The sequence below is a fragment of the Lagenorhynchus albirostris genome, chromosome 2 (assembly GCF_949774975.1).
Source record: "Lagenorhynchus albirostris chromosome 2, mLagAlb1.1, whole genome shotgun sequence".
NCBI lineage: Eukaryota > Metazoa > Chordata > Mammalia > Artiodactyla > Delphinidae > Lagenorhynchus > Lagenorhynchus albirostris.
The window spans coordinates 143,895,957-143,907,001 of record NC_083096.1 but is presented as its reverse complement, the minus strand read 5'-3'; the positions used below and the strand labels follow the sequence as shown (position 1 = coordinate 143,907,001).

Here is an 11,045-nt window from a genome sequence, read left to right as displayed (position 1 = left end):
TTTCCCCCCTTGGTGTCCATACATTTGTTCTCTACCTCTGTGTCTCAACTTCTGCCCTTCTAATTGTTTTTGATAGTATATAGAAAGACTTTTCTTTTTGTTTTGTCTTTTTAAAAATTTTTATTTTATTGTGGTAAGAACACTTAAAAAATTATGAAATGTACCCTCATAAATTTTTAAGTGTGTAATACAGTACTGTTAACTATAGGCACAGTGTTGTACAGCAGATCTCTAGAACTTATCCATCTTGCATAGTTAAGACTTTATGCCCATTGATTAGCAACTCTTCATTTCCTTCCTTCCTCCAGCCCCTGGCAACCACCACTCTATGCTTCTATGAGTTTGATTGTGCCTCATATAAAGGGAATTACACAGTATTTGTCCTAATGTGACTGACTTACTTCACTTAGGATAATGTCCTTCAGGTTCATCCATGTTGTCATATTTTGCAGGATTTCATTCTTTTTTAAGGCTGTATGTATATACTACATTTTCTTTATCCATTTATACACTGGTGGATGTTTAGTTTTTTTACACATTTTAGCTATTGTGAATAGTGCTATACTGAACATTGGAGTGCTAACGTGTCTTTGAGATCTTGTTTTTATTTCTTTTGGATAAATACCCATAGTGGGATTGCTGAATCATATGGTAGTTCTAATTTTAATTTTTTGAGGAATCTCAATACTGTTTTCCATAGGAGCTGCACCACTTTGCATTTCCACCAACACTGTACAAGGGTTCCAATTTCTCTGTATCCTCTTTTGTGTTGTTGTTGTTGTTGAAAATAGTCATTCTAACTGGTGTGAGGTTATATCTCATTATGGTTTTGATTTACATTTCCCTAAGTGTTAGAGATGTTGAACATCTTTTCATATGCCTATTGGCCATTTATGTGTTTTCTTTGGAGAAATGTCTATTCAAGTCTTTAGCCCATTTTTAAGTTGGGTTATTAGTTTTTTTGCCATTGAGTTGTAGCTTTTATATTTTGGAAATTGACCTCTTATGGTTTGTAAATATTTTTTCCATTCTGTTTGTTGCCTTATCACTCTGTTGATTGTTTCCTTTGCTGTGCAGAAAGTTTTTAGTTTGATATAGTCCCACTTGTCTATTTTTGCTTTTTTTTTTTTTTTTTTTTTTTTTTTTTTTTGGGTATGCGGGCCTCTCACTGTTGTGGGGTCTCCCAGTGCAGTGCACAGGCTCCGGACGCGCAGGCTCAGCGGCCATGGCTCACGGGCCTAGCCGCTCCGCGGTATGTGGGATCTTCCCGGACCGGGGCACGAACCCGTGTCCCCTGCATCGGCAGGCGGACTCTCAACCACTGCGCCACCAGGGAAGCCCTATTTTTGCTTTTTTAATCTATGCTTTTGGTGTCATATTCATGAAATAATTTCAAAGACTAATGTCATGAAACAATTTTTCTGTTTTCTTCTAGGAGTTAACAGTACCAGAAGACAATTTTTTTTGTACATTGTTCTTGTATCCTGCAATCTTATTTAACTCACTTAATTTTTGTACTAGTTTATTTAAAATGCCACAGGATTTTCTACATAGATGATCATGTTCTCTGTGTGTCTTAGTCAATTCGAGCTGCTATAACATAATACCACAAACTGGATGTATTATAAACAACAGAAATTTATTTCTCACAGTTCTGGAAGCTTTAAATCTGATGTATGGAGGCCAAAATGATCAAGTTTTGTGTCTGGTAAGAGCCCTCTTCTTGCTTCTTGATGTGTTCTCAAGTGGTGGAAGAAGCTAGGGAGCTCTGTGGGATCTTTTTCATAAGAGCACTAATCCCTTTCACAAGGTCTCCACTCTCATGACCTAACCACTTCTTGAAGGCCCCACTTCCTAAAACCATCACATTGGGCATTAGCATTTCAACATATGAATTTGGGGGGCACAGAAACATTCAGACCAAAGCACTGAGAGTATAACTCTTATTTTTTCCATTTTACTCTAGGTGTCTTTTATTTCTTTTTCATACCTGGTTGCACTGGCTAGACCCTTCAGTGCAGTGTTGAACAGAAGTTGTAAGAGTGGATATCCCTGTATTGTTACTGATTTTAGGAGGAAAGTATTCAATCTTTCACCATTAAGTCTGATGTTTTCAATAAATGACTTTTCTCAGGTTGGGGAATCTGATAACTAGGATAGAGATTCCCTTCTATCCTAGTTTCTGAGAGCTTTTTTTTTTAAAAATCAGGAATGGATGTTACAAAATTTTTCATGTCTATTGACACAGATCCATATTGATCACATGGATTTTCTTTTCTAACTTCTTAATATGGTGAATTGCATTGATTGTTTTTTTCATGGTAAACCAACCTTGTTTTCTTGTGATAAACCCCACTTGGTCATGATGTATTATCCTTTTAATATAATGTTGGACTTAATTTGCTAAAATATTGTTTAGAATTTTGCGTCTGTGTCCATAGATGCATTTTGCATATCTGTTCAGTTTGTAATTTCCTCTCTTTCTCTCTCCCTCTTTTTTTCCCTGGCTTTGGTATCAGGGTAATGTCAGCCTCATAGGATAAATCAAAAAAGAATTCTCTTGTCTTCAAATTTTTGGAAGCATTTGTATAGAATTAATACTATTTTTTCCCTTAAAGTGTTTGGTAGAATTTAGCAGTGAAGCACCTGGACATGGAGTTTCTTTTTAAGAATTTTAACTACAATTTCAATTTATTTAATAGATGTGTGTATATCTATGTTATCTATTTCTTCTTGAGTGAACTTTGAAAATTATATATTTTAAGGAATTTTCCCTTTCATCTAAGTTGTTAGATTTATTAGCATAAAATTGTTCATAATATTGCCTTATTATTATTTTAATATCTGTAAAATCTGTAGTAATGTCACATCTTTCATTTCTTTTTTTAATATATTTATTTATTTATTTTTGGCTGCATTGAGTCTCTGTTGCTGGGCTCAGGCTTTCTTTAGTTGTGGCAAGCAGGGGCTACTGTTCGTTGTGGTGCATGGACTTCTCATTGCAGTGGCTTCTCTTGCTGCAGAACACAGGCTCTAGGCGTGTGGGCTTCAGTGGTTGTGGCATGCAGGCTCAGTAGTTGTGGCTTGTGGGCTCTAGAGTGCAGGCTCAGTAGTTGTGGAACATGGACTTAGTTGCTCTACAGCATGTGGGATCTTCCTGGACCAGGGCTCAAACCCATGTCCCGTGCATTGGCAGGCAGATTCTTAACCACTGCACCACCACGGAAGCCCTCTCATTTCTGATATTGATAATTTGTGCCTTTTTTCTTTTTATTGGTCAATCTAGCTAGAAGTTTATCAATTATATAGATATCAGAGAATCAGGTTTTTGTTTCATTGATTTTCTTTATTGTTTTTCTGTTTTCTATTTCATTGGTTTTCACTTGGTCTTTAGATTTTTTTCTTTTCTTTACTTTGGACTTAATTTGCTCTACTTATTTTAGTTTTTAAGGTTATTCACACATTTTTTCCCTAATACTGCAGTTTTTTGGTATTGATTTTCCCCTACATACTGCTTTGGTGGCATCCCACAAATCCTGATATGTTGTGTTTCATTTCATTTAGGTTGAGTGTTCTGTAAATGTCAGTTACATCCATGATGATACATGGCTTCCAAAGTTCCCTGAGGTTCATCTCCATCCCAGTCAAGCCTAAAGGGAGAAAGAACATGGAGAAAGGTGCTTAGGAGGTTTTTATGACATCACTTCCATTTAAATTCCATTGGTTAGAACTCAGTTGCATGGCTTCACCTAATGGTATGGGAAGCTGGGACATGTAGTCTATCTTTTTGCCTGGGAAGAAGAGGAAAATACATTTGGATAAACAGCCAGAAACCTCTTTCTATTCTCTGGAAGGGCTTGTATAAGATAAGAAATACTTGAATCATGGGTATACAGTAGAGATTGTAAAGTTATTGGGGCCTGCTGCTTTCTTTGGGGGAAATTTTGTAACTGTTGATTCAGTTTAATGGATACATGTTCATTTAAGTTTTCTATTCTTGAGTCACTTTTTGTAAGTCACTTTTTAGGTATATATAATTTAGTATAAGTTTTAGAATATACTAGCATAAATTTGTTGGAAGTATTTTCTTATTTTAATATCTGCTGTAACTGTAATTATTTTCTTTCTTCATCTTTGAAATTGTTTACCTGTGCCTTCTTTTTTAAAATTTGGTTACTCTTACTAGAGATTTGTTAATCTTGTTAGTGTTTACCTAAAATCTTAATATTTTTTCACTAATTTCTGTTCTTTTTTATTTCCTTCCTCCACATTATTTGGACTCAATTTGCCTGTCTTTTTCAACTCGCAATTTGAATGCTAAGCTCATTTTATTTTCAGCTTTTTTTTTCCCCTTGAATTTGTCTTCAGCTTTGTTGCTGCAAGCATTTATACATAGTGCTTCTTTATTGATTAGTTTTATGTAATTTCCAAATTTCCATTGATTTCTTCTTTAATGCAAGAGTTATTTACAGTGTGATTAAAAATTTCCAAGTATGGAAGCTTTTCCTAGAGTATGTATTAGGTTACTAATTTAAAATTAATTGTATTATTGTCAGAGAATGTGGTATCTGTAATAATCCTATAAAACTGTTGAGTCTTGCTTTATGGCCTGGTATATGCATGCTGTTTGAGATGTCGTCTTCTTTACTATGTTAGTAATTCCTTGCAACATTATCTTATTTATTCCTTATTCTAATTATATGAGACAGGTAATATGAGTCCCATTTTTCAAATAATAACATTAAAATCCAACCAGCATAATAAGTATCTCTTCCAAGTACAAGTTCTTCCTAGTTAGCTTTGTATTCAATCAGAGCAGCCAACAACTAAAAAAAAATCAGTGTGGTCAACTTTTTATACCAGTTGCATATGAGCCCTGCTTATATTTTATTATAGATTTTTAAACCTCAGGGTAAGGATTCATTCTTACTTCAATGGCCTTTTATCCCTCCCTTGGTGTCTCAAACAGTATCTCACACATATTTGGTGTTCAATAAGCACTTGTTGAACTGGAGTAAAACTGAGACGAAATCTGGCAAAACCCTAGGAAAGTATAATAAAAACGTATTGAATACTCAAAAAATAAAACCGAACATGCAGTTCTGGAATCACTACAAAAGACAATCTGAAACTACTCCTGACACAAATATATAGTAATTCTGGTTAAAGATATAGGCATAGATACAGATAAGTAACACCTATATCCGTGTCTATATTTATCTATATCCTTTATATATCTATATATATCCATATGTAGATATGTTAAAGGATATGTATATATCCAGCTATAGATAGATAGGTTAAAGGATAGACAGACTGGGGAAGAGGAACCTATAAAGGCAATAACATTATAGACAGAGAAATGGGAAAAACCAAATGAATTTATTTTACTTATGCCAAGGTAAGAGAGAGAGAGAATGGTCAATAGTGACCTTTCAATTTTGTGTTAATGAAGTTATTAATGACCTTGGGAATAGAAGTTGTGAAGTAGAAATTCTCATTTTAAGAGTTTTGGCTGCAAATGGTAAGAAAAGGATCAACTGTAAGCTGGAGGTTACTGTGCATAGAGAGAAAGTTTTATCTTAAGGTGAAAGGGTCATACCCTGGTTTAGGATTTAATATCTTTGGCTAGCTATCTCTTACTCATTCTGTAAGATTTAGCTTAGGTGTTCCCTAAGAAACTGTTCCTCCACTTAGTCAAAGTGCCTCTGTTGTCTTAGTGCTGTCAACAGGTCATTATCATAATAATTAGAATATTGTAATGAATATTCTGTTTAAATGTTGTACCCCCCAGATTTTAAACTCTATGACCATGTGTTACTTATCTTTTAGTCACCAATTCTTTTTTTTTGTTCGTTTATTTATTTATTTATTGGCTGTGTTGGGTCTTCATTGCTGCATGTGGGCTTTCTCTAGTTGTGACGAGCAGGGACTACTTTTTGTTACGGTGTGCGGGCTTCTCATTGCAGTGGCTTCTCTTGTTGCAAAGCACAGGCTCTAGGGCATGTGGGCTTCAGTAGTTGTGGTGCATGGGCTCAGTAGTTGTGGCTCATGGGCTCTAGAGCGCAGGCTCAGTAGTTGTGTCGCATGGGCTTAGTTGCTCTGCAGCATGTGGTATCCTCCCGGAACAGGGATCGAACCTGTGTCCCCTGCATTGGCAGGCGGACTCTTAAACACTGTGCCACCAAAGAAGTCCTCAGTCACCAATTCTTGACAAGGGTGTGGCAATAGAAAGTTCTCAAACCATGTTTAACTAGACTATGGAATTAAAAAAAATTTTTCCCCTATCTTTCTACAGATCTTCCTGTATCTGTATTTTGTATTTATTTCTTCCATTATAATGCCTATAATACCTTTTTAATTGCACTTATTCTTTTCCACATATATGAACTTCCTACTAAACCACATACCTAGGGACTTCCCTGGCGGTCCAGTGGTTAAGACTCCACACTTCTACAGCTGGGGGTGCAAATTTGATCTCTGGTCAGGGAACTAAGATCCTGCATGCTGAGTGGCACAGCCAAAAAACAAACAAACAAACAAAAAAACAAGAAAAACCCACATACCTTTATTATTCATTTTTCTAATACTAACATCTAGCACAGTGCCTATTGTTTATTCATTGAATTGTCAATCATTTTTGAGTAACCAGTCGTTATTCTAAACTCTAAGAATACCAGAGTGAAAAAGATTTATCTTCTAGTAGAAGAAGACAGACAGTAGACAGTAAACCAATAAGTAAAAAAGACTATTTGTTATAGCAATTATTAAAGACGAAGAAACAGGGTCATATAATAAAGTGACTGTTGAAAGTGAGGAGTCATTACTTTAGATAGCATACTTAAGGGCAGAGTCAAGAAAGTAAAACTCCTACCTCTGTATATAGTGTTTCTTTAACTTATATATTGACTAAATCTTCAAAGTGAGAGGGGATCTTAATGATCATAGAGTCAAGCCTTTTCATTTTACAGATTGATTTATAGATAAAGTGTGATTTGTTGGAGGTATTAGAAAATATGTAATTTGTCTTTCTCTTGGTAAAGTGGTTTGGGAACTTTCATATTCTCTATAGCTCACTGGAATTCCCCTGAGTTATAAATGGCCCATTTAAACCAGGGACTAGAATGGTGTTTTACTAGTCACACCTATTTTCTTCCCTAATGGAGAATTACAAAAAGGATAAAGAGGAGGGCAGAGATCTTAAGGAGGAGGAAGCTAAGTAGGCTGTAAACACAGTGATAACAATAGAGAAGCTGCTGCAATGAGACTTGTATTAAGTAAAGGAGTCAAGAATCACATATTAAGATTAAAAATTTTTGTTCCTGATTTTTCTAAGATTCTCATGCTAGAAAATCTGAATGTACAGAAAAGTCTGGAGTGGAAAATTATAACTAAGCCCTTACCCCAGGAGTAGCCAATATTGATTATTTTCCTTATAAAAGTATGTTTCTCCCTTTTTCTTTTCTTTCTTTTTTTTACAAAATTGAGATCCTATTGTTTTTATATTTTTTATACTTGAGAAAACCAGAAAAGTAAAAAGAAAAGGACAAAGAATAACAAACATTCATGTAATCTTCTACTAAATAAATATTTTTTGGTCATATAAACTTCAGATTTTTAATTTTTTAAAGAAAACATTACAGGTAAAGTCTTAAATTCATATTCAATCCATAGTCCCATTCCCCTCATTTCCTCCCCAGACACAACCAATATCATGAGTATGGTGTATTTTAATACTTCTGTCACATTGTTTTTTAAAAAGTATTATTTTGTGTTTTCTTTTAATGTGCATAAATGGAATCAGTATGTGATTAGAATAATGAATATAAATTTATGGAAATCGCTTTATTCACTGAACACTAGGTTTTTCAGTTCTATTTATGATGATACATATAGATCTAGTTTATTCATAAGTCATAAGTGTTAAGCTTGAATTTTCACTGAACACATCTCTATAACCAGCACCCTGTTCAAGAAACAGTACGTTAATTACCAGCATCCCTGAACTCCCCCCGATGTCTTTGTTTGCCTTCTTTTGCCCAACATTATTTATGAAATTTATCCACTTTGTTGTGCATAGTTGTACTCTATTCTTTCCCGTTGTTATAGAACATTTTGCTTCCTTAAATCAATTAAACTTTTAAAATTTATCTGTTTAACTATCAGTGGGCCTTTGGGTAGTTTCCAGTTTGTGTCTCTATCAACATACACACGTAAAAGTGATGCTATCAACATTCTAGCGTATATTTTTAAGAAAATATATATGTACTTCAGTTTGGTATATGTCTAAGAGTTGCTGGGTCATAGGGTATGTATATGTTCAGCTTTAATAATAGTGCCAAACAGTTTTCCAAAGTATTATAGAAAATTACATTCCCACCAACAGTGAGTGAGAATTCATGTTACTCTGCCACCTTGACAGCACTTGATATTTTCCATCTTTTTCATTTTAGGCATTGTACAGGGTTGTCGTATTGACTCGTGGTTTAATTTGCATTTCTGTGATTATTAATGAAGTTTTCATATATTTATTGGCCATTTAGATATCCTCTTTTATGATACGCTTAAATATTTAGCATTTATACCTAGCTGTTTTTCTAACAAAATCTAAAGGTATTCATTGTCTATACTAGGTAAAGAAGGACTTTAGCAATTTTTTAATTACTATTGTTCTCTCATTTATTGGTTGTATGCCTTTGAGCAAGTTACTTAACCTCATTTTTGCCTCATCTGTTTCCTCATCTGTAAAGTGGGGAAATAATAATACTTAGCTTATACAGTTGTGAGAATTAAATGAGTGAACATCTTTGAATTTAAATGAGTGAATCACTTTGAACGTGCCTGGCATATAGTATTTGCTGTATAAATATTAGATTATTATTATTGTTGTTATTGGTGAAAGAATAGACAAAGTATACCAAGGGGACAGAATAGAGATTCCAGAAATAGACTGACACAAATATAGCTAATTGATTTTTGACAAGGGTGCAACAGCAACTCTATGAAGAAAGGATGGTCTTTTCATCAAATAGTGTTGGAACTACTGAATACACATATCCCAAAACAAAAAAACCCAAAAAACTTGACCCCTACCTCTCACCTTATGCAAAAATTAATTCAAAATGAATCATGAATTAAATGTAAAACATAAAACTAGAAATATTTTATAGGAAAACATAGAAGAAAATCTTTGTGACCTGCAAAGAGTTCTTAGATACAGCCCATAGCACAAACCATAAAAGAAAAAAGTTGATAAATTGGATATCACTAAAATTAAAAAGTTTTGCTCTGTGAAAGACACTATTAAGAGAATTGAAAAGACAAGCCACAGATGGGAGAAAATATTTCCAAATCATGTATCTGACCAAGGATTTGTATCCAGAATATATAAAGAATTCTAAAAAATCAGCAAAGATTTGAACAAATACTTCACTGAATAAGATATATGGATGACAAATAAGCATGTGGAAAGACACTCAACATAATTATTCACTAAGGAAATGTAAATTAAAACAGGGGTCCCAAAAGAGAGAATAGAGAAGTAGCAGAGAAGCAATATTAAGAGATGCAGCTTAAAAGGGTTTTTTCCTTTCCTTTTTTTTAAGGAAGATACCACTGTATCTCCACAGTAAGATACCACTGTGCATCTATTAGGATGGCCGAAATGAAACTGACAATATCAAGTGGTAGCCATGATACAGAGCAACTGAAACTGTTGTATTTGCTGGTGGGAAAGCAAGACAGAACAGCCACTTTGGAAAGCACTTTGGTAGTTTCTTATAAATTTGAATATATACTTGTTATATGAGCCTACTGAAATAAAAATTTATGTTCAAATAAGCAACTGTATGCAAATGTATAGTATGCCTTATTCCTAACAACCCCAAACTGGAAACAACCAAACGTCTCTTAGCTGGGGAATAAACTGTGGTCCATCTATAAAGTGGAATGTTACTCAGCAATAAAAAGAAACAAACTACTGATACATGCAACAACATGGCTGAATCTCAAATGCATTATGCTAAGTTAAAAAAGCCAGACTCAAAAGACAACATGCTGTGTTATTCTATTTATACAAAATTCTGGAAGAGGCAAAAATATAAGGATAGAGAAAAGGAATGGAAAAAATCAGTGGTTGCCAGCAGTTAGTACTTGACTACTAAGAGGCTGTACAAGGAAATGTTTTGGGGTGATGGAAGTTTTCTGTAACTTGGTTGTGGTGGTGATTAAATACTTTTTATATTTGTCAAAACTTACAGAACTGCACACACACACACACACACACACAAGTGAATTTTAGTATGTGTAAATTGAAAAAAAGTTTTTTAAAGAAAAAACCTTCTGGGCTTCCCTGGTGGTGCAGTGGTTAAGAATCCACCTGTCAATGCAGGGGACATGGGTTCAATCTCTGGTCCGGGAAGATCCCACATGCTGCAGAGCAACTAAGCCCGTGCGCCACAACTACTGAGCCTGCGTGCTACAACTACTGAAGCCTGCATGCCTAGAACCCGTGTTTCGCAACAAGAGAAGCCACTGCAATAAGCCCGTGCACCCCAACAAAGAGTAGCCCCCACTCACCGCAACTAGAGAAAGCCCGCATGCAGCAATGAAGACCCAACGCAGCCAAAAATAAATTAATTAATTTTAAAAAAGGAAAAGAAAAAACCTTTTTAGGCTGTATCTCTTAATATTGCTTCTCTGCTACTTCTCTATTCTCTCTTTTGGGACCCCTATTAGTTTTATGCTATATGCTCTTAATCTTTTCCAAGTCTCATAATTTATCATATTTTTCACTTTTTTATGTAATTGGGTGAATCTCTCAGTATTATCTTTCATTTCATTAATTCTTTGTATTTAAAGAAGCATGTACTCCATCTTAAAATTTTTTAATTTATAATTTCCAAGATTCCTCCTTGGTCCTCTTTTGAGTTGGTCATTTACCACGCCAGAGGATGGCTTGGTCTGGGAATTCTCTCACTGATATTCTCTGCTTCTAGTTAATTCCTGCTTCCAGATCTCGGTGCCTAGCATGCTTGTGGTTTTAG

The 11,045-nt window shown here is 34.7% G+C and overlaps 1 protein-coding gene across 2 annotated transcripts in view; it reads left to right on the top strand.

Moving 5' to 3' along the window:
* Nucleotides 1–1,656: 1,656 nt before the first annotated feature.
* Nucleotides 1,657–11,045, top strand: part of C2H1orf185 (chromosome 2 C1orf185 homolog) — a 34,182-nt gene continuing 24,793 nt past the window's right edge. The window contains exons 1-2 of one of the 2 annotated variants that reach the window (XM_060142595.1): nt 1,657–1,708; nt 3,565–3,677. In XM_060142595.1, coding sequence (XP_059998578.1) covers nt 3,581–3,677 — 97 coding nt within the window. In that variant the 5' untranslated portion in view covers nt 1,657–1,708; nt 3,565–3,580. Of the gene's footprint in view, nt 1,709–3,564; nt 3,678–3,739; nt 3,756–11,045 lie in introns of those variants that run through there. The other variant, XM_060142596.1, reaches the window with a different exon arrangement.